The sequence below is a fragment of the Marmota monax genome, unplaced genomic scaffold (genome assembly GCF_021218885.2).
Source record: "Marmota monax isolate L192 unplaced genomic scaffold, Marmota_monax_Labrador192_F-V1.1 WCK01_AAM20220418_F8-fsc00022, whole genome shotgun sequence".
Taxonomy (NCBI): Eukaryota; Metazoa; Chordata; class Mammalia; order Rodentia; family Sciuridae; genus Marmota; species Marmota monax.
In genome coordinates this window covers 27,165,716-27,190,126 of record NW_026695215.1, presented here as the reverse complement: position 1 = coordinate 27,190,126, position 24,411 = coordinate 27,165,716, and the positions used below count along the sequence as shown (strand labels likewise).

Here is a 24,411-nt window from a genome sequence, read left to right as displayed (position 1 = left end):
TTTTTTGTGGTACTTGTGGTGCTCTATCACTGAGCTACATTCTCATCCCTTTTTATTTTTTATTGGAGATATTCTTGCTAATTTACCAAGAACTTAAAATCTTTCTGCTACAGCCTCCCAAATAGCTGGGATTTCAAGTGTGTACCACTATACCCAGCTGTTGAATGATTTTTAAATATGAGAGACACTATAGTGTCTTACTTTGTTTTACTTATGAAGAACATTTAAACTTGTTTCTCTTATGATGAACATAACTAATGTTAATGGGAGCCCATGGAAGACATTGTGTTCTGCAAATTCATTAAATGTACATCATTCTCATGTTTAGGTTAATGTTAAGTTTCTATTACTTTAAAAAAAGAATTGTTAGTGTAACTTTCTTGAAATGAGTGACCCAGAATTAGTTGTCCTTTGGATTTTTTTTTCTTAGACTAGAAACTGCATGTTCTGAAGGGAGAACTGAGTTGGTCTTGATTTCTTAATACTTTTGTTTTACTGCTAAACAACAGATGAACTTTCAAATAATTTTATGTTTTCCTTTTTCATGTGTCCTTTCCCAGGATTCTAGGTGCTTAATTGCCTACTTAAATTCCATAATGTTTGACCAAAACTAAAATGAAAAAGTTAGGGAAAGGGAAGAAGTTGGGTAGAATGAAAGATTGAGCCAGCTCTTGTTTATCTATTGTGTTCTATAAACTGAGATTGTGAGTTTAATACTGTACCTATTTTTAAAATACATTTTGTTTCTGTGTAAAGTTAGGCATTGGTACAGGAATATAATTTTCTTCATTTGGGACATGGGAATAATGCTTAAAGACCTAAACTTGTCACTAGGTCTCTTCTAGTTTTAAGCTCCTGGATGCTCTTGCTTAGCTTACACATGCTTTGTGGCATGATTCATGCTAATTTCTGTGATACCCTTGGGTAGTTATAATAATAAGACCCAGCTGAGAGTACTTTCAGGCAGAATCACTGTAGAACTGGGATTTAGATGCAGCCAGAAGGTTGCTTATCTGGTAAACACTGGTGTTGCTCCTAATGGTGATGATGTACAACCAGCATTTTTTGGGGGGCCTGAATCCATTTTGATTGGGTGGTATCCAGGCTGTAGTCATAATTAAATATTTTGGGATATTACCCCTAGATGCAGCAGTAGACACTTCCTAAAACTTAGTGTAAGAAATTTACATTGCATTGATTTTTCCAGTGTATAGGAATCATCATGTTGACCTTGGAATTCTAAGTTCCCTGGCTTTAGGAAATGGACATTTTTGTAGTATGTCACCATTGTTAGCTTATCTGGTATTGCGGATTTTCCCTGTTGCAGGACTGGGTGAAAGCTTTTTCTGCAGCAGTCATGTTGAAAACCTTGTGTTGACTTTCCTCGTGTTCTGAAATGGGAGCATAAAAGTTTACTCGTCACTTCGTCTTAAAATAGCAAAACTTTGCTGTTTTCTGCAGATCTAGGACCTTGTTGCAGAACTCTGCCAAAAAAAAAAAATGTTTAAAGAAGAATGTGCTGTGATTAGAGAAGAATATGCTGGTGTGTAGATTTCAAACTCTCTGGACAATATGAATAACACTGTCTTTGTTTCTACAGTGGGAGCCAAGAAGAAAGGTTTGCTCCCGGGTGGAACAGGGATTATCCTCCTCCTCCCCTTAAGAGTCATGCTCAAGAGAGACACTCTGGCAACTTTCCTGGCAGAGATTCACTTCCCTTTGATTTCCAGGGGCATTCGGGGCCTCCCTTTGCAAATGTAGAGGAGCATTCTTTCAGCTATGGAGCTAGAGACGGACCACATGGTGACTATCGAGGAGGGGAGGGACCTGGACATGATTTCAGGGGGGGAGATTTTTCATCTTCTGATTTCCAGAGCAGAGATTCATCACAGTTGGACTTCAGGGGTAGGGACATACATTCTGGGGATTTTCGGGATAGAGAAGGGCCACCTATGGACTACAGGGGTGGAGATGGTACTTCTATGGATTATAGAGGTAGGGAGACACCGCATATGAACTACAGAGACAGGGATGCTCACACTGTTGAATTCAGAGGTAGGGATGCTCCTCCATCTGACTTTAGGGGCCGGGGTACCTATGATTTAGATTTTAGAGGCCGGGATGGATCCCATGCAGATTTTAGGGCAAGAGATTTATCAGATTTGGATTTCAGGACCAGAGATCAATCTCGTTCTGATTTTAGGAATAGAGATATAGCTGATTTGGACTTCAGGGACAAAGACGGAACACAGGTAGACTTTAGAGGGCGAGGTTCAGGTACTACTGATCTAGACTTTAGGGACAGGGATACACCACATTCAAATTTCAGAGGTAGACACCGGTCCAGGACTGATCAGGATTTTAGGGGCAGAGAGGTGGGACCTTGTATGGAATTTAAAGATAGGGAGATGCCTCCTGTGGATCAAAAAATTTTGGATTACATTCAGCCCTCTGCACAAGATAGAGAACATTCTGGTGTCAGTGTGAACAAGAGAGAAGAATCCACACATGACCATACAGTAGAAAAGCCCACTTTTGGTGTTCAGAAGGCAGAATTTGAGCATTCAGAAACAAGAGAAGGAGAAACAAAAGGTGTAGCCTTTGAACATGAATCTCCATCAGACTTTCAGAACAGCCAAAGTCCAACTCAAGACCAAAACAAATCACAGCTTTCTGGAGGTGAACAGAGTTCCGATGCTCGTCTGTTTAAAGAAGAAGGAGATCTGGATTTTCTTGGTCAACAAGACACTGATTACAGAAGCATGGAGTACCGTGATGTGGATCATAGGTTGCCAGGGAGCCAGATATTTGGCTATGGCCAGAGCAAGTCTTTTCCAGAGGGCAAAACTCAACGAGACCTACAGGTATGTTGATGAGGTGGATTGCTTTTTTCTTTTTTCATAAGGCATTTCTGAAGGATTAAGTATAGAATCTAGGACCTTGAGTCCTTGATGTCTCATTGCCCTACTATTAAAAAGCAAAATTTGGTCAATCCCCAGGGCTGCAGAACAAAAAAGGCAAAATTTGGTTGGGCATGGTGGCACACACCTATAATCCTAGCAACCAAGGAGGTTGAGTCAGGAGGATTGCAAGTTTGAGACCAACCTTAGGAACCTAGTGACCCTGTCTCAAAATACAACTAGAGTTGTAGCTCAGTGGTTCAGTTCCTAGTACCCAAAACAAAAACAAGCAGCAACAACAAAAGACCTCATCTCAATAGAAAAAGCAGATTTTGTATTCACTATTGAAATGTAGGAATGTAAATCTCTAGAGAAAGGGGCCTCAGTTCAGATAATATTTTTTGGGCAGAGTGGGTACCAGGGATTGAATCCAGAGGCACTTAACCTCTGAGCCACATTCCCAGCCCTTTTCATTTTTTATTTTAAGATGGAGTATCCCTAAGTTGCTTAGGGCCTTGCTAAGATGCAGAGGCTGGCTTTGTATTTGTGATCCTCTTGTCTCAAACTCCCAGTTGTTGGGATTATAGGTATGTGCCACTGTGCCAATCATATAATATTTTTGATAGGTGTTGATTCATTATTTTGCTGATTTGGGCTGATTTAAATACCTTGGGACGATTTAATCTGAAAAGTAACTATCTTTGGGAAGTGATTTTCACAACTTTTTGATAGTCAAGCATTGTGATTTAGGATTCATTTTCTTAATTAAACTCAGGCTACCTAAGAGTCTCTCTGTAGTCATGAGGAGGTTATTTAAAAGTTGTAATTTGGGCTGGATTTGTGGGCTCAGTGGTAGAATGCTTGCCTAGCATGTATGAGGCATGTGGTTTGATTCTTAGCACAGAATATGAATAAATCAAAAAAAAATTAGCACGCCTGTAATTCCAGTGTCTTGGGAGGCTGAGGCAGGAGCATCACGAGTTCAAAGTCAACCTTAGCAAAAGTGAGGTGTTAAGCAACTCCATGAGACCCTGTCTTTAAATAAAAAACAAAATAGGGCTGGGGACATGGCTCAGGGGTTGAGTGCCCCTGAGTTCAATCCCCAGTAACCCTCCCCACCCTCCCCCCGATTAAACATCGACAACTTAAAAAAATTGTTATTATCTTCTTTTTTTAAAAAAAAAAATTTTGTAGTTGTGGATAGACAGAATGCTTTTTATTTTAATTGTTAATTTTTATGTGGTGCTAAGGATCGAACCCAGTGCCTCATACATGCTAGAAAGCGCTTTGCCACTGAGCTACAGTCCCAGCCCTTAGTATCTTTTTGTAGCTAATTTAATTAACTTTAAATGTTACATTTCTATGCAAGGAAGTTTATGTTTGCAACTTAATAAGAAGATGTTATCTTTAAAATAGATTTTATCAATTTCTATTTAGGTTTCTATTATTTTGGACAGTGCTCTTAATACATATTACCCAATAATGGGTTTTGAGAATGTTAGAGCCTGGTGACCACATAATTTATTATCTAAATCAGTTTGCTTTTAAGAGTAAAAGAGGACACTGTTGATTATGCTAGGCAATAGGCATAACTAGGAGATAGGATCATTTAGTTATAGGAGTCTTTCTCAGAAGTTTTTTCAGCTTTTATCTTTTGAAGTGGAGAGAAATTGATTGGAGGGAGATATGGTCATTTAGTTACAGGAGACTTTTTCTTAAAAGTTAAATTCTAACTATAATTTCGAAATGGAGGAAAATTGGAGCTAAGGCTTTTATAAGTATGAAGAGTACAGATTTCTTTGAATTTTACTGTTAAGTTGTGTGGTTTACACTTACATGACACCTTTTGACTTTGTTCTGAAATTTGTTTATAAGAAATCATCTTTATTAAATGACATCTGCTCAGATTTCCCTTTTTGCTATTTGCTCATTCAGGAAAAAAATAGTTTTGGGAATAATAATATTTTTGTTTGTTTTTCTATGAAAGTCCTATTGGGGCTAATTTGTTTTTCTCTCTTTTTTTTAGATATTGATGAATCTTTATTTTATTCATTTATTTATATGTGGTGCTGAGAATTGAACCCAGTGCCTCACGCATGCTAGGCAAGTGCTCACTGAGCCTCTCCCTTTTTCTTTTTGATGCTGGGGATTGAAATTTGAGGGTCTTGCACATGCTAAGCAAGTGCTCTCACTTAGTTAAACTCTCAGCCCAGTATTATTTCTCTTTATGTCTTATTTTACAATTTTAAGATTCCTTGGGCTGAGGATATGGCTCAGTTGGTAGAGTGCTTGCCTTGCATACACAAGGCCCTGGGTTCAATCCCTAGCACCCTCCCCTCCACATACACACACACACACACAAAAAGACTCCTTCAATGAGCCTGGGTTAATTCATTTGTAATCCAAGGATTTGAAATCAAAATTTAAAATAATAAAGTCATATTTTTTCACATCTTTACATGATTCAGTCATTTTCATTTTTGATCCTGAATACGTATAGTTCATGTTGTTTCACTTTTCACACAAAAGTATATTTATTGGTGAAATAATTTTATATTCTGAATTTAAGGATCAAGATTACAGGACTGGCACAAGTGAGGAGAAGCCTAGCAGGCTTATTCGATTAAGTGGGGTGCCTGAAAATGCCACAAAAGAAGAGGTGAGGCATGTGTTTTTTTCTGTCTCTGTCAATTAAATTTTTAACCTTATTTTGAAAAATTATAGATTCACAGGAAAGTATAAAGAAATGTATAGGAAAGAAAAGCATGTGTATTCTTTATTCAACTTCCCTTGGTGTTAATATGTTGGATAACTGTAGTATATCTAAACCAGGGATTGACTTTGTTATAATTCATAGAACTTATTCATATTTTGCTAGTTATATATGTATTCACTGAGGTGAGGTTTGTAAAACCATGACAAATGGTGACCTGGTAATCATCTGGTAGGGCATATTATTTCAGGAGTCCATAGATAAAGATACTGATGTATAGTAGTATGAGTTTGGAAGCTGCCTATCTGCTCAGTTAGGATAGACTGACTAAATTTATGGCAGAAGTTATGGAAGAATTGGTCAGGATATTGCAACAGGAGCTAATAGTACTTATTCTGTGATAGGCGTTGTGTATGCTTATAAGCATTAATTCACTTAATTATAATGACCGTGAATAGGGTTCTTTTCTTTTTTTGGTTGGTGGGGATACTGGAGATTGAATCCAGGGGGGCCGAACCACTGAGCCCACATCCTTAGGCACCCCACCCCCACCCCACACTTTTTTGAGACAAAGTCTTGCTAAGTTGCTAAGGCTGGCCTTGAACTTCTGATCCTCCTGCCTTGGCCTTCTAAGTAACTGGGATTAGAGGTTGGTGTGTCACCCTGCCCGGAATGAATAGATATTCTCTTTTTTTTTAAATATATTTTTTTAGTTGTAGTTGGACACAATACTTTTATTTTATTTATTTTTATGTGGTACTGAGGATCAAACCCAGCTCATTGCATGTGCTAGGCGAGTGCTCTACCACTGAGCCACAACCCCAACCCCTGAATAGGTATTCTTAATACATTCACTGCAAGTGTTAAGTATTATAGGTTGAAGATTCCATATCTGAAATGCTTGGGATCAGATGTATTTCAGATTTGGGGGCTTTGGATTTGGGAATTTTGGAGTAGACTTTACTGAGCATCCCTAATAGGAAAACCTGAAATCCAAAATGCTGCAAAATCTAAAGCAGATTTTTGGATTAAGGATTCAACCTGTATTGAGTACCAGGCACTGAATGATATAGCAGTGAATATTATAAAGTCACTGCCTCATCAATAATACAAAAGCAAACAAAAGATAGGTAACATTTTGAAACAGTGATACATTTTCTGAAGAACACTAAAGGTTTAGGGCTGGGGATGTAACTAGCACAGTACTTGCCTAGCATGTACCAAGGACCTGGGTTTGATCCCCAGAACAACAAAAAGAACAAAAGATGTAGATGTGACTTTGTATTTTGCAGTTAGGTATCACTGAAGAAGTGACATTTGTAGTTAGAGAACGATTCATTTGAATGTAAAGAAAAAACTGACCAGACCGAATTACCATGGCTCTGGACTTAATGAGCTTAGTGCATCATTTTATGTTTAACAGGTAATTAACTAGACACTGAAAGGTTACACAACAAGTGAGTAGGAGATGCTTGGAATTCAGACAGTTTGATATCAGAGTTTGAGCTCTTGAAGGTTATGCTCATCTGATTTTCTTTTATACTTAGGAATTTTTGAATAAGCATGTTCTATTCATTTAGCATTTTTTTGAACACCTCGTGTGCATGTCTTAATTTTGCCTTTATAAAATAATCATAGCTTTAAATTATGTAGAATAAAAACCAGTAGGGAAAATATAAAATTCACTGTTTGAATATGATTTGTATCATTATGTGTAAATACCATTTTCTTGCAGATTCTTAATGCCTTTCAGACTTCCGATGGCATGCCTGTGAAGGAGTTGCAGTTAAAGGAGTATAATACAGGTGAGTTTCTTTATATGCATGTGGCCTTGGGTTAGGAAGGGTCTTTGTCAGATCTCTGCATCATATGCTACTTAATTTTTTTTTTTTTTTTAAGAAACCACAGTTGGGGCTGGGATTGTGGCTCAGAGGTAGAACACTTGCCTAGCATGTGTGAGGCACTGGGTTGAATTCTCAGCACCGCATATAAATAAATAAAATAAAGGTCCATCAACAACTAATAAAAAAAAAAATAGAAAACACAATTAAGATTTCCAGAAGCCTCCTGTTGGTGCCTTCAAATAATACCCAACTTTAGTCTTAGCTGGTTCTTTGTGGATGTTTGTCCACAAATGGGCGATGAGGATGCATGTTCCAGTTCTTCTGAGTTCCTGTGAGATATGAAGTGAGTGTTGCGGCATCTGTCCCTGACTATATTTTACATAACGAAGTTATTAAACTTTCTGTTCTTTATGGTGGTGGAATGCTTACATTTGAGCCTAGGATTTACTAACTTGTTGAATATAAAATTTTACATTTCCTTGTTTCAAAGTGAAACTTGCCAGTTTCCACAGAAATTGTACCAATTAGAGTTTTCTTGAATTCTCATTCTTGCTCTGAGAACAGATTCCTGAAACAGCCGTTTTGTTGAAACCCATGAATAGATCCAGAAGAGCTTTCTTTTTGACCTCTAGTCTGTGGTCTGATGAAAGTTGGCTGAATATACACATAATATTTCAGAGTACCAAATTTGGTCAGTTCCTTCAAATCTTATTATAGAAAAAGGAAGTCAAAAGCAAAATGCTAAGCAATCAAGTTGTGACCAATATTTTTAGGACTGCATAATATGAAATAGTTTAAAAATAAAGGTAATCTCAAAGTGACCTGTTTTGTAGAATTTTAAATTTAAGAAGAGCATTAATCTCACAAAACATAGAATTATAGTAATCGAGTTAAAGAAATCTTCAAGTTAAGAGCATATAATATTTCTGAGGATATAGTTTATTTTTATTTATTTATTTTTTATATTTTTGAGAGAGAGAGAGAGAGACTTTTTTTAATATTTATTTTTTAGTTTTCGGCTGACACAACATCTTTGTTTGTATGTGGTGCTGAGGATTGAACCCGGGCCGCACGCATGCCAGGCGAGCGCGCTACCTCTTGAGCCACATCCCCAGCCCCTATAGTTTACTTTTAAATACTTTACCATTAAATTGAATTTTTACATTAGGTAATGTTTTTATATTTATTTTTTAGTTATAGGTGGACAAAATATCTCTTATTTTATTTTATTTTTTTATTTTTATATGGTGCTAAGGATTGAACCCAGTGCTTCACACATGCTAGGCAAGCACTCTACCTCTGAGCCACAAAAAAGCCTGGTAATTATTTCTTTAAATGGGTTTCTTAGAAGAAGATTATCCACAAAAGTAAATTTTATGCTTGAAAGAATATGGTATTTGTGTTAAGTTCAGTAAGTGTTTTTTTTCCTGCAATTTGATAATCAACTTAGAAATATTATTTCTTAGAAAGCAATTATTTCTTTTTTTTTTAAAATATATTTTAGTTGTTAATAGACCTTTATTTTATTTATTTATATATGGTGCTGAGAATCAAACCCAGTACCTCACACATGCCAGGCAAGTGCACTACCACTGAGCCCCAGCCCCCAGCCCCAGAAAGCAATTTTTTTTTTTTTTGTTTTAAAACATCAACCCTGAATTTGGAACACATGACCAAAAGTAGTTACATTTTTGTTATTGCACATCTCAATTTTGTTGGTTTTATTTGTTTTTTTTTTTTTTTTTGCATGTGTCTTCTACATGTCTTTCTTTGAAAACTAAAGGTAGAATTTACAGGCTAATGATACTGTTTAATTCTTAGGGTAATAGCCTCAATCTTGTCACAAACTCTGCTTTAATTAAGTTTTGATGTATTTGGGAAATGAGTGTAATTAATGTTTAAATAGCAGTAGATCAAACTCTTCGTTTCTTTAGTACTCATTGACTTTCTTTCTTTTTTTTTTTAGAGAATTTTTTTAATATTTATTTTTCAGTTTTCAGTGGACACATCTTTATTTTATGTGGTGCTGAGGATCGAACCCAGCGCCCCATCGTGTCAGGCAAGCGCGTTACCGCTTGAGCCACATCCCCAGCCCTACTCATTGACTTTCTATTTAAATTGTCAGATTTATTAGCAGAGTAAAAATTACTTTTTTTCTTTATTTTATTTTTTAAACTACTCATGACAATAGAGTATATTTTATTAAGTTTTTTTTTAGGGCTGGGGCTGTAGCTCAGTGGTAAAGTGCTTGCCTTGCATGTATGAGATACTGGGTTCGATCCTCAGCACCACATAAAAATAAATAAAGATACTGTGTGTTCATCTACAACTAAATAAATACTAAAAAAATATATATATATATTTTAGTTGTTGATAGACCTTTATTTTATTTATCTGTACGTGGTGCTGAGAATTGAACCCAGTGCCTCACACATGCCAGGTAAGTGCACTACCACTGAGCCCCACAGCCCCAGACAATAGAGTGTATTTTGACATATTATACATACATGGAGTATAACTTCTCATTCTTGTGGTTACACATGATGTGGAAAAATTACTTTAATATACAGGGTCTAAAGAGCAAATTCTTAAATTTGCTGGCTATTAGTATTGTGATTGACAGACAAAAGACAATAGATACATGTGAAATCATCCTGGGCAGTGATTTTTATTAAAAAGGCATTTTATTGGGGCTGGGGCTGTAGCTCAGTGGTTGAGCGCTTGCATCATACCTGTGAGGCACTGGATTTGATCTCAGACCACATAAAAATATATGAATAAATAAAAATATTGTGTCCAGCTACAACTAAAAAAAATCTTTTTAAAAAGTATTTTATTATATAAAGTGATATGTACTTTATAGTTTTTTTCTTTTAATGAAAGAATTGGATTACCCTTGTCCATGTTACCAATGTTAACACCTTTTTGTGACAAGTAGAATGAACTTTTGAAAATATTAGTCAGATCATGTTATTCCTATGCCTAAAACCCTCTAATGGCCTTCCATTTTCACTTGGAAGAAATTCCCAACTCCTTATTCTGACATAACAAATTTCTGCATGAGCTGGTCCTTGGCTGTTTGTCTGACTTCATCCTGTACTGCTCTCTACTTGCCCTATTACACTGTAGCCATACTGAGCTTTTCTCTGGATCTTTACTAGTTCGAACTTCCTTCTGTTGTGTCAGATCCTTTGTACTGCCCTTGCTTCTGATCCTCACTCATCTTCGGGGGTTTAGTTCTTAAGTTTCGCCTTTCTGAAGCCTAGTCTCACCATCTAATTTAAACTCACCCTGTAGTCATTTTTTATTGTATCCTTGTGCATAGAGCAATCATTTTGATAGTTTGCTTGATGGTTTTATGTATTTTCCTCTAGAAAGTTAGCTCCATGGCAGCAAGAACCTTGTCTGTATTGTTCCCTCCTGTTTCCCTAGTGCTTGGCACAGTCGGTTCTATGATGTGGAGAACAGTTGTGATCTTAAGTGAAGGCATTAAAGGGTAGTTTAGATTTCATGGCAATACAACTTAGGTTTTACATATTTGCTGAAGAATGTGTCTTGGGACAACCAGATGTTCTGAGAACTTTAGCATTTACTCTTTGTAAGATCATGTGTAACCCATCTGGTGTGGTGGCTCACCTGTAATCCCAACAGCTTGGGAGGCTGAGACAGGAGGATCACAAGTTCAAAGCCAGCCTCAGCAACTTGGCAAGGTCCTAAGAAACTCAATGAGACCCTATCTCTAAATAAAATATTAAAAAGGGGTTGGGAATGTGGCTCAGTGGTTCAGTGCCCCTGAGTTCAATCCTCAATACCAAAAAGAAAAAAGATCATGTGTAAACTCAGTCGGAAAAGATGACTTTTATAAAGAAAAATGACAGAGTTTTAGAATGAATAATGATCTGGAAGAGCCCATGCTAGATGGATGTGCTCACAAAAGGGGAATTGTTGGGTTGAGTTCATCCTTTTAGTTGATGTAATGAACTCTATAACAGAGAAAAGATTAATGACTGTTCACTTGACTCTAGTAATTTGTTCATTTTTGTCCCATTTAGAGCTATATAAATATAGGGTCAAGGGTCCAGAATCGGAGGTGTTAAATTAATTTATAATTTTTTTTCTGGTTATAGAAATGGAATGTGGTACATAGATGACATATGAATTATGTCCCTTACAGGGATGAATACTCAAGACAATACTTTAGCAGCAAAATCTGTGGATATTCTAACAGGACTAAATGAACACTATAAAGAGATTCAATATAGGCCAAGATTTGCTTCAAAACACTTTTGCTGAAAATTTAACAAAAAATTGGTATTTAAAAATTTAAATATATTTAAAAAATTTTCAGACTATACATTGTGATATTTAAATTACCTTAAGTTATATTATTATATTTCTGGAAAAAGTATCAGGAGTAAAATGACTTTTGGTGATTGGAATAATAAGCTTTGGTATATCTTACATATGATGGAATACTGTGCAGCAATAAAACTCAAGAAGCTACTCATGCATATAACAGCATGGTTGGTTCTTGAAGGCATTTTGCTGATTGAATGAAACTAGACTCAAGAGCCTATATGTATTGGCTGAGAAGAAGTGACGTACTGATATATGCTACAACTTGCATGAGCCTTGAAAACCTTGTGAAAGAAGCAGATAGAAAAACCACATATTGTATGGGTTCTTGAAATTTCTACAAAGATAGAAAACAAATAAGTGATTATAAGAGATATTTCTCCTCTGAGTGAATGATTAGTGACTACTTAATGGATATGGGGTTTGCTTTGGGCTGATAAAAATATCCTGGAACCAGATAATGTTGATGGTTGCACACTTTGTGAGTATACTGAATGCTGCTGAATTGTAGACTTTAACAATGGTGCATTTTATGTTATGTGTTTTTTTGGGGGATAGGGTGTTTTGTTATGTTGCCCAGACTGCTTTGAAACTACTGGGCTCAAGTGATCCTCTTGTTTCAGCCTCACAGATGTCTGGGACCACAGGCATGTGTCACCATGTGTAGCTTTTTTTTCTATTTTTTTTTAAGACTATACATTGTGATTTCACTTTTGATGTTCTGGAAAAGGTAGAATTTTAGGGATAGAAAATAATGGTTGCCAGGACGTTGGTGCAGGAGCTGACAGATATAGAAGCGTGACAGAGGTTTTGAATGTAATAGATTTTTTTTTTTTAATATCTTGATTGTAGTAGTGGTTTATCAATGTTAAATTCACTGACTTTGGTATTATTGTGGTTATGTTAAAGAAGTCAAGAACCATGATACATGCAGTTTTCTTATGGCTCAAAAGAAATATTTGATATATCTGATAGGAGGAAAGAAGAGAGTAATATTAGAGGGGCAAAATGTTGCCAATAGTTAAATCTAGATAAAGAGGATTATGTTTTACTTTTATTATTATTCTTGCAAGTTCTTTGTAATTTGGAAATTCCAATACAGTGTAAAATGGAGCTGGGAGTGGTGTCATACACTTGTAATCCCAGCAGCTTGGGAGGCTGAGGAAAGAGGATCGCAAGTTCAAAGCCAGCCTCAGCAACTTAGTGAGGTCCTAAGCAACTTAGCAAGACCCTGTCTCTAAAATAAAAAAGGAATGGGGATGTGGCTCAGTGGTTAAGCGCCTCTGGGTTCAATCTCTAGTACCAAAAAAAAAAAAAAGTTGTAAAATGGACATCAAGCTGATATATTTTATTTTAAAATGTTATTTATTCATTCATTTTGCCAAGCTGAGGATTTAGACAGGGTCTTACTAAATTGCTGAAGTTGCTTTGAACTTGGCGGTTCTCCTATCTCAACTTCCCTTGTAGCTGGGATTATAGGTGTGCGCCCCTGTGCCTAACTCTGTTATATTTTATTTTTATTTTATATTTGGTACTGGGGTAGAATCTCAGGGCCTGGTGTGTGCTAGGCAAGTATTCTGCCACTGAATTATAATAACTAAATGGTCAGCAGAAGCCTTGCAAACTGAAGACTATAATGAATAGCTTCTGTCAACATGAGATTGTAAGAGTGGGCCCTAGATAGCAGGATCATGACCATTCATTTTGTTAGAAATCCAGATTCTTGGGGCTGGGGATGTGGCTCAAGTGGTAGTGTGCTCGCCTGGCATGCGTACGGCCCGGGTTCAATCCTCAACACCACATACAAACAAAGATGTTATGTCCGCCGATAACTGAAAAATAAATATTAAAAAATTCTCTCTCTCTCTCTCTTTCTCTCAAAAAAAAAAAAAAAATCCAGATTTTCAGACCCTATCCCTAGAGCTACCAAATCACAAACTCTGGAGGTGGGGCTTAGCAATCTGTGCTTTAACAAGGCCTCCAGATGGTTGTGATGTGCCTTGAATTGTGAGAACCACTGCATTTGATTAACTGTTTGTTTAGATTATTTATATTTTTGTACTGTGGATTGAACTTATGGGTGCATTATCACTGAACTACACTCCAAGTACTTTTTAGTTTTTATTTTGAGACAGAGTCTTGCTAAGTTACTGAGAGTCTTGCTAAATTGCTAAAACTGGCCTTGCTTGTGATCTTGGAAATATAGGTGTGTGTCACTATACCCAGCTAGATTCTTTAATTCTAGAACTTTTTGCACAGTTTAAAAATAACTCAAAACTAGTGTGGTAGTGTAGTGTCTCTGGGTTCAATACCCAGTAGCCCCCCCAAAAAAAAATTTTTAAAAAGTGCCAGCACAAGCCGGGCACAGTGGCACATGACTGTTATCCCAGCAGCTCTGGAGGCTGAGGCAAGAGGATTGCGAGTTCAGAGCTAGCCTCAGCAAAAGTGAGGTGCTAACAACTCAGCGAGACCGAATTACTAAATAAAATACAAAATAGGGCTTGGGATGTGGCTCAGTGGTCAAGTACCCCACTGAGTTCAATCCCCAGTACCTCTGTCCTAAAAAAAAAAAAAAAAAAAAAGTGCCAGTGCACATTTTGCAGCATTTTTTGGCATTCACAGAGTAGACAAGTAAACACTTTTAGTTTCTTAGGTAGAAATTGACCATAGGCTGCTTGGAAAATATTACATGTACTTGTTGCATCTCTAAAACTTAAAAAGCTCCTGTCTTCCACCAAGAGTCTTAATCAGATTTTTTTACCACATTTGGGGTGTATGTTCACAGATAGCTTTAAGGAAAGATGGCAGAGCTTAAAAAAATAAAAATGTATAAAATACCAGGAGGTGGTCTTAGGGCCGGGTGAATCTTATGGAGGCAATGGATGGCTGACCTAGAGAAGAATTCCATGATTTGGTGCTGGAGAGATCAGGTAAGCTTGGGGAGAGGGCCTGGAAGTTGGGTTCAATTTAGTCATTTTTGAAATGACCTAGGGTTTGTCTTATTTATTTTAAACTTCCCTACCCAAAGACTTTCCAGTAGAAAGTTCTGTTAATGAGCTATGGTTTTGTAAGCTTTACGTTTGTTTTAAGATATTATCTCTCTTATGAAAATGATTACCTTTGTATAGATTCTGGGAATGGAAAACTTGTCTACTTGTATACACACTTTTTTTTTTTTTTTTTGGATACTAGGGATAGAGCCCAGAGCCTCAAGCATGCCAGGCACATATTCTACCATTCAACTATATCCCCATCCCTTTTTATTTTTATTTTGAAATAGGATCTCTGTGTGTTGCTGAAGCTGGCTTTGAACTCCTGCCTCAGTTTCCCGAGTTACTGACATTATTGGTGTGCCCACCATGCCCAGCCTGGTCATAGTATATTTTAACCTCATTAGATGATATGTTGGTTGCTGCAGAATAGGGGCTTTTTGGACTCTTAGGGAAGTGACAGTTTGAAGTTACTGTAGACTGCAGGAATGATAAGGTACTAAGCTTTAGTGTCAAGGGAAGTGTGAGATTTAGTTCTATTAGCTAATGAAGGGAAGGGTGACCTAAGAGAGTTAAAATGTCTTTTCAGGGCTTGGTTAGGACTATTCATTTTTCAGGGTTTGCTGCTGATACTTCTTCCTCCTCTTCCTTTTTCTTTTTCCCTCTTCCTCTCCCTGTCCCTTTCCTTTTCCCTATTTTTCATTCTTTTCCTCTTCCTTTTTGCCATCCTGAGTATCAAATCCAGGGCTTCATTCATGCTAGGTAACATATAGATGACATATAGATGAAATTCACATTCTTTCCTGGGTGCTAAGTCATTCTTTAGTTTGAGCTCCTTTATTGAAATCCCTTAAAGTTAACAAGAATCGGCTAGTTGGTAGTTCATATTTCTGAAAGGGAAGTTTTAACACAATCATGGACTTTTATTGGTTCTCTGTATGTTGCTTTTTGCGGGGGACTTTTTTGTATCCAGGTCTCATTTTAGATCTGAGAATGAGACATCTTTAACATCTTCTTTATTCATAAATAAGGACCACCAGATTGGTGAGTTTGGGTTGGTGAACTGTGTCACCTTAGAAGTCTCTATGTAAAACCACACATAATATCTGGAGTTGGAAGAGGTGGCTTTTTTTTAGGCTATAGCAAGACAATGATGAGCAGAACATTTTAACTGTTTTTTTTTTTCTCCTTATCTTTTTTACTGATCGTCTTAATTACTGTTCTATTTTGGAGGGTAGAGTCCTTTTCTGAATAGATTTTGAAGTTATCTATTTTGATTTGTGTGTAAAATGCTTTAGAAAAGGGACTGTCCTATGCTCTGCTATTCTTTTTTTTTTTTCTATGTCCATCAGAATATTTCCAAATTTGCAGGAGATAATTTGCTTTAGGTGTCTCAAGATACTGCCATTTTTTTTTTTTTTTTGGTGCCATGTAAGAAAATCCAGGGGCTATGGGTGTAGCTCAGTGAATGAGTGCATGCTTAGAATGCATGAGGCTGTGGTTTATACCCCCCAAAACACCCAAAGGGAAAAAATAAAAATAAGACAAAAATCTGAGTTCTTAGACTGAGTAGTTCGAGTGATGGTAGGAAAGAGGAGCAAGTTCAATTGTGGGGTGTGTTTTTTGTTTTTTGTCTTTTTCTCAGATTAAATGCTATTCTCATGGGCTTCCAATCTATATGGCCCTGAGCATGGAAATCTTGGCAGAAGCCCCCAATTAAAGAAGTTGCCAGATTGTGCATATTCTTTTTCTTTTTATTTTTTAGTTGTAGATGGACACAATTACCTTTACTTTTTTTGTTTTTTTAAGGATAAAGTTACAGTTGTTGTTATTATTATTTTTTGTGGTGCTGGGGATTGAACCCAGGGCCTTGTGCATGTGAGGCAAGCACTCTACCAACTGAGCTATATCCCCAGCCCTGCTTTTACTTTTTATTCATTTATTTTATGTGGTACCAAGGGTCGAACCCAGTGCCTCATGTGTGCTACCACTGAGCTACAGCTCCAACCCAGGTCTTGCATATTTTTGCATATTCTGAAATATCAGTTTTGAGACATAGGCAGGTTGTAGTCTCTTCCTCAGAACCATTAGTTGAGGTGGGGTTGCCTCTCTGGTTAAGGAAGGTGTCTGAACTCCAGACCTCTGTGAGTTCTTTACCCTTCTTGAGGTAGAAATGCTTCTGGCTTCACTGGTCTTAATTGACCTGTTTTGCCAAATGTTCAGGTGTCTTTGGCTTAGTGGACAAAGTTTAATAATTATAAATAGGGTTTCCTGTGCTTTTTTGGTGATTAAAATAATTTACTAAAGAGTTTTCCTCTGTTGGAGCCATAAGAAGAAAAGGGCTATTAATCAGTCCCTATAGTGCTGGGGCCTCCTTAACTCACAGCCTCATCCCAGAGAAGGGAAGTCTTTTATACAATCAGATTAAATGAGCAATGGCTACAGAATGTCCATAAAAACCATTTACAGGATTTTAAAATACATTGGCTTTGGGCTGAGGTTGTAGCTCAGTGGTAGAGCACTTGCCCCACATTTGTTAGAGGCACTGGGTTTAATTCTCAGTATAAATAAGGTCTACCAACACACACACACACACACACACACACACATTGGCTTCTTCCTTTAACTTTCCTTTTTTAAAAAAATATTTTTTAGTTGTGGATAGACACAAAATCTTTATTTTTATGTGGTGCTGAGGATCTAATGTAGGGCCAGTGCTCTACCACTGAGCTACAGCCCCAGCCCTTACCTTCCCTTTGTTCTGTGCTCATACTTTCTAGCTTACTGTTTCTACCTTCAGGAAATGAGACCATACTAGTGGTCAATCTAATGTAAATTGATTGTAAATGTAATGTATGTAATTTAATATAAATTGATTTTTACCTGCTTCCATGTTTCTTAGGTTATCACTTAGCTCTTCTATCTGATTTAAATAAAGCCCTTCTTCAAACTAGATAGAATGATAGTTGTTCTACTTTGTGAATATATGGTTGAGTGCTAAGGGTTTTTTTTTGTTTGTTTGTTTTTGTACCTGGGATTGAACCCTTCTCGAGGTAGAAATGTTCCTGGCTTCACTAGTCTGAATTGACCTGTTTTGCCAAATATTCAGGTGTCTTTGGCTTAGTGGTCAAGGTTTTATAATTATAAATAGGATTATATTATTATATTAAAGAGTGCTTAATCACTGAGTTCTTTCTGTTTTTTTATTTTGAGACAGGGTTTTTCTAAGTTGCTGAAGGCCTCATTAAGTTGCTAAGGCTGGCTTTGAACTTGTTATCCTCTTGCCTTAGCCTCCCCAGCCTCTGTGATTACAGGCCTGAGCCACTGCACCTGGTGGTGAACTATAAACTTTAAAAGGGTGAATCAATAATGTTTGAATTCTGTTTCCATTAAAAAAAAAAAAAAAAAAAACTTTCTTGAAAATTGACTGAAAAGTCACACAAAAAAATTGATTGATTTCTTAAAGATATTATTATGAGTAAAGAGAATATACGGAATTTAAGTTCAGATACTAAAGGCCTGGTTGGTACTTACATCTTTCCGATAGAGTTCATAATTGACTGTCCCTAGTTTCAGTTAAGTTCATTATTTTATGCCTAGAAAATGTTATATTTTCATCTTAAAATATAACAGTGCTCTTTAACCTTGATACAATTCATTCTTTTGTGTTATCCACCAAATATGTGCCATCTTGATTAGTATGTGGCTCACCATTGTATTGTTATTTGTTAATTGATTCATTCATCTAAGCAATATCTGGGTGTATTGAGATGCTGGGTATAAGCTGATGAACATGAGCAACACAGTATTTGACTGTAAGGAGCCTCAATTTTTGTGGAAAATGGATATCTGGAATAAATGTTTTGTATTCCTTTTCTGAACAGTTCATAGCATCTTCTGTTTTTGTAAAGGAATCTGGGAATTCTTACACATCAGATTCTTTTTGCTTGAAAGTTTGAAGAATTTATTACTTTAGATAATTATTGATGAAAAGCGCTTGGTCATTTCTAATCATAAAGTTACTATAGGATGACAATAGGATGTGGTTAATTATTTTTGTGTTGCTATAACAGAACACCACAGACTGGGTAATTTATAAGAAATTTTTTTTCTTATTGTTCTGGAGATTGGGAACTACAATGTCAAGGAACTTATGTGTGGCAAAGGCCTTCATGCTGTGTCATTCCATTGTGAAAGGTGGAAGGCCGAGACAGGGAGTGAGAGGAAGTAGGTTGAACTCATTCTATTAGAAACCCACTCCCACAATAACGTTAATTCATTTATAAAGGCAGAACCCTCATGACCTAATCACCTCTTAATAGCCCCATCTCCAAACTTTGTTGTTTTGGGCATTAAGTTTCCAACACATGAACTTTGGGGGACACATTAAAAAATTTAGACATTTAGGAGCAACAAAATTTAAAAGACTAACACCTAAATGAATGCTTGAAGGTAATCATTAGTCAGATCAGTATGTATTTAACTTGTGATGTCCCTTGAATTATTATTATTTTTTATTTTATTAGTTATTGGTGGACCTTTATTTATTTTTATGTGGTGTTGAGACTTGAACCCAGTGTCTCACACATGCTAAGCATGTGCTCTACCACTGAGCCACAACCCCAGCCCATGTGCCTTGAATTGTAGAGACAAAATTTTCTGGGGTCTTATAGGAAATGATCAGAAAAGTAGAGAAAAATAAATATAGATGGATATAGCTTTTTGGTGTGTTTACTGAAAGAAGACTGATTATACCTGTATTCCAATATATAGTTTTGTTTATGTTTTTTGGATGGGGTTTTGCTATGTTGCCCAGGCTGACCTTGAATTACTGGGTTTAAGCTATCCTTCTGCCTTGGCCTTCCAAATTGTAGGTGTATGCCATCTTGTCTGGCTCCAGTGCATATCTATCCCCCCACTCTTTGTAATACTAGAGGAGAGTAGCTGTTTTATACATAGAAACTTTTAAAGGTTCCAGTATTGGAGAAGTGTCCTTTTCTTCTCCTCAGCCCCCATTCTTTGTGGTGCTTGGAATTGAACCCAGGGTCTTGTGCATGCTAGACTGTACCACTCAGCTATACTCCCTGCCTCCATCCCTATCATTTTTTTTTTCTTTTTTTTCATTTTTCGTGAAGAGGCATCTTTATGTCTATCGTTCATTCAGTGGCTTTAAGAGTAGAAGGAGCAGGGAACTCAGATTAAAACAAAACAAAACATTCCTTTGTCCTGTGCTTACTTTGGACATTCACATATGCTTCTGCTTTTGTCAAAAGTGAAATTTTGAGGGCTGGGGATATAGCTCAGTTTGTAGAGTGCTTGCCTCATATGCACAAGGCCCTGGGTTCAATCCCCAGCACCACACACAGAAAAAAAGTAAAACTTTGGGGGCTTGGCATGTGACTGCATGGTAGTAGTGTGCCTTTACCGATATATGTATGAGGCCATGGGTTCAACCCCCAACACTGCAAAAAAAAAAAAAAAAAAAAAAAGAATGCTGGTTGTCATAATTATCAAACACATGATAGAAAAATCTCTTGGTATAAAAACTGGGGAAAGGGCTGTGGAATAGCATTTCACAGCTATGCTGAAAAGAATATAGCTAGGGGCTGGGATTGTGGCTTAGCAGTAGAATGCTTGTCTAGCATGTGTGAGGCCCTGGGTTCGATCCTCAGCACCACATAAAAATAAATAAATAAAATAAAGGTATTGTGTCCAACTACTTCTAAAAAATAAATGTTAAAAAAAGAGAAAAGTATAGCTAGATAAGGTCATTTAAAAAAAAAAAACATCAAATGTCCCCAAGTGATAGTAAAATAGGAAAATCATCACATTCAACCAAACTTCATTAGTTTTCCCTAGAGACTTATATTAACTGGGTTTATGTCACAAACCAAACATTTTCCATTCTTTGTCTCTAAATCAAAGAAGAAATTAACAGCGATATTGTCTTATGTTGTATCATGTGCAATATAAGAAATATAGAAATTCCCAGCTGCTATATGTACATTTTGTGTGATTTGTTAGTTAAATACTATTTGTGGTTTAAGGATATGTTTATTCATCCCCAAAGGACAAGCTAACAGGTGTAAAAGGTAGAAATAGAGCTTTGAGTGTAGAATCTCTCAAGAAAATTTTCCTAACAGACTTAATTTTTAAAACAGCAGTGGCTAGGCATGGAGGTGCATGCCTGTAATACCAGCAATTTGGGAGGCTGAAGTAGGAGAATTGTGAATTTAAATAAAGCCAGCCTCAGCAATTTAGCAAGGCCCTAAGCAACTCAGCAAGATCCTATCTCTGAATAAAATATAAAAAAGGGCTAAGTGCCCCTGGGTTCAATCCCAGTATCAAAACAACAACAACAAAACCAACTAAAAACCAAAAAACCATGCAATTCTAATGATATTGTGTATCATGTTAAGGTAATAGAGTTTTCTGTTTCTTTTTGTGCTTGTCAGGGAAACCAGGATTTGGGGTATGCTAATGATGAGCTACACCCCTAGCCTGAGAGTAGAGTTTCTGTTGTGTCATTTTAGAAATTATTATTTATTAGAAAAACTTTTTTTAAATTTTTAGTTTCTGGATTAATATGGAACCCTAGAATGTACTCACCTTGTTTATGAGGGAATGGATATGTTTGGCAAATGTATATACAGATCTGGTGAAATGGACCATTTTGGGGGGAAATCTTAATCAAGAATAAGCCTCTATTTATTTAAAAATGGCTGCCTGAAAGACTAGTGCTGCCCTTAAGTTACCTAGAAACAGTGGTGTTTGCGGTTGAACTTGGGTGTAAAGTAGGGAGAAAATAAATCTCAAGTGAAATTGAGAGTTGGATATATGAACTTGTTCAAGAATGATATTAGTGTAAAGCAATGCTTGTTTCCTGTGTCATGGAAGCAGAGAGATGGTGAAAGGTTTTTTTCCTCCTCTTGACACCAATCCATTCTGACACCAACAGGGTGTCCTTCAGTGCAATTAAATTCTGATACTATCTGAATCCACAGGTTTAAGTTAAGAACTTTAAGAGTCTACAGGTTTAAGTTAAGAACTCAGTCCCTCAAGACCACTTTTATTGGGGGTTGAGTGTAGAGGGCTTGCATGACTTGTGAGGCCCTGTGTTGCATCCTAGCAGCAAAAACAACAACAATAACAAAAACCCCTTTCTTCAGACACCAGTTGCCAGTGTCAAGTTTCAAGGTTATCTGCACTTTGTCTGACTTGGCTACAAAGCTATCCTTCCCATAATTTCCCCCTTCAAGTTCAGTAATTTGCTAGGACCCATCACAGAATTTGGGGAATCATTTACCAGTTTATCTAAGGTAAAGAACAGCCAGATGTGGTGGTACATGCTGTAACCCCCGGGATTCGGGAGGCTGAGGCAGGAGGATCACATGCTTGAGGCCAGCCTTAGCAACTTAGGCTCCAAGCAACTTAATGAGTCCTTGTCTCAAAATAAAAAATAAAAAGGATGAGGGTGTAACTCAGTGTAGAATGCCCTGGGTTCAATCCCTGTAAAGACCCATTAGCCCACCTGTCTTCTTCTCAGCAAGTTATAGTTGAAGGAAAAGATAGTCTTTGTGGTAAAAATCTCTTTTATACTGTCAAGACTAACTTTACTATTGATGATTTCAAATGGTTCCTAGCAATTTAGACTATAAAGTTGTTTGGTTGTTTTTGGAGTGTTATTTCTTTAGGTGGATTATCTTCTGTGCCTACAAGAACCTTTTCTGTGAATTATAAAATTACATTTGGGAAATAAAATAAATCCCTGATTATCCTATTATAGCAATACAACCATTGTAATCATTTTCGTATACAGTTGTGTTGCATTATATGCATTTTCAGATTTTTGTATATTCATCTATGCTTTCTTGAATCCTGTCTCCCTCCCTCTACCCCACTCCCTATTTTCCCTCTCATGGAATGATCATGGAAGATGGGGATGAGATTTAGCCATGGCTTCAGTTGGTTTCCATTTCCAAGTTTCTCTGAGTGTGAGCATTTACTGTGCTTGCTGTGATTCTGTTACTTAAAGCAATATATTTTTCATACATTATGGCCCTTAAATGCAAGCCAACCACTTCATCTGGTGTCAACCAAAGGAAAAATGATCTGTTGCAACGCTGGAGGAAAAACTGGCAATGTTGGACTTACCTTTATTGAAAGATGGTATGTTATTCTTTACCTTGGGGTCTCCAAGTATGATTTGACGTACATGGTTTTCATCTCACAGCTGATTTTTTTTTTGTTGTTTCTAACCTTTGAGTTAGATTTAATTTCATTGTATTTAATTCCAGTCCTTTTTTTAAAAAATACACATTTTAAGTAATTATTCACAAGGGTATATTCATTTGTGAAGCTTTTAAAATATACTATATCAAGTATCTTTCCATGGTACTATGTAATTTTTATAGCCATAATTTATAATAAAACATTTAAGTTGTCTTTTCAGAAGAATTTGGGGAGCCAGTAGACTCATTTCTTGAATGAATGCTTTCTGTCTTGCTTATTCAGGCCCGTTCACACTGGTTCTGCAATAGATTCTTTCTTTTTTTTTTTTTTGTACTGGGGATTGAGCTTAGGGATATTTTACTACTGAGTTACATCCCCAGCCCTTTTCAATTATATATTTTGAAACAGTGTCTTGCTAAGTTGCTGAAGGTCTCACTAAGTTGCTCAGGCTGGTTTGAATTTGCAGCCCTTCTGCCTCAGTCTGCCAAACCTCTGGGATTACGGGTGTTCACCACCATGCCTGGCCAGTCACTGATATTTTAAAATGGGAATAGCTGCTGTATTGTTAAGCTATTCTCAGGCATATGGGACCCTAAATGTAACTGGACTGGGTAAAATTTGGAATTCAGTGTATTTAATCAATATAGAATCTTATTAAAAGAATGAAAGGGGCTGGGGATATAGCTCAGGTGGTAGAGTGCTTGCCTTGCATGCACAAGACCCTGGGTTCAGTCTTTTTTGTGAAAAAGAAAAAAGAATGAGAGGCTATCCAGTGTATGGTTAAAAGCATTCATTAGAATCTGGACTGCCTAGATAAAAGAGCACAGTATTGATACTTATCATTAAGGTGACTTTTAGCACCATATCCTTTCTTTGCCTGTTTCCCTATCAGTAAAATGAGATTTATAATATTTGCCTTATAAGGTAGTCTCATGAGTAGTACATCAGTCTGTGTAAAGGGTTCTGCAATTGAGCCTCGTTCCAACAAGTTCTACATAAATATTATTTGTATTGTCTTTTGGCAATCTGAGTCTTCGGGGTCAGGGTACAACTATGAGTTTTGAACACATGGAATGCCTGAGATCACGTTTGAGTACTTCACTTTTTAAAAAAGTTTTATGCAGTATAATTAAACCTGAAATTTCAGTTCTTTTTTGATAGCTAAAGTTTCAAGCAGAAGAAATTGAGTGGTGGGCTTGTGAATTTAATATTACAATAGGGTTGATGTGTACAGATGCTATTAGATAATGTCTCCTATAGATGGTATGTTTTCCTTCGCAGCAATTTTAGTTTTGTTGTTTAGCAAAAGGTGGACATTATCATGGATCTTCTCTCTCTGTTTCTATTAACAGATTCTATTCTGTGTTCTTCTGGGT

The 24,411-nt window shown here is 36.7% G+C and overlaps 1 protein-coding gene across 8 annotated transcripts in view; it reads left to right on the top strand.

Moving 5' to 3' along the window:
* Rbm6 (RNA binding motif protein 6) overlaps positions 1-24,411 on the top strand; it is a 99,286-nt gene that overhangs the window by 21,723 nt on the left and 53,152 nt on the right. For 4 of the 8 annotated variants that reach the window (XM_046431302.2, XM_046431301.2, XM_046431304.2 and 1 more), the window contains exons 3-5: positions 1,601-2,864; positions 5,470-5,559; positions 7,349-7,418. The exons of 1 other annotated variant lie outside the window; for it this stretch is intronic. In XM_046431302.2, coding sequence (XP_046287258.1) covers positions 1,601-2,864; positions 5,470-5,559; positions 7,349-7,418 — 1,424 coding nt within the window. Of the gene's footprint in view, positions 1-1,600; positions 2,865-5,469; positions 5,560-7,348; positions 7,419-21,240; positions 22,973-24,411 lie in introns of those variants that run through there. 3 more of the 8 variants (XM_058574917.1, XM_046431307.2, XM_046431306.2) reach the window with 3 other exon arrangements.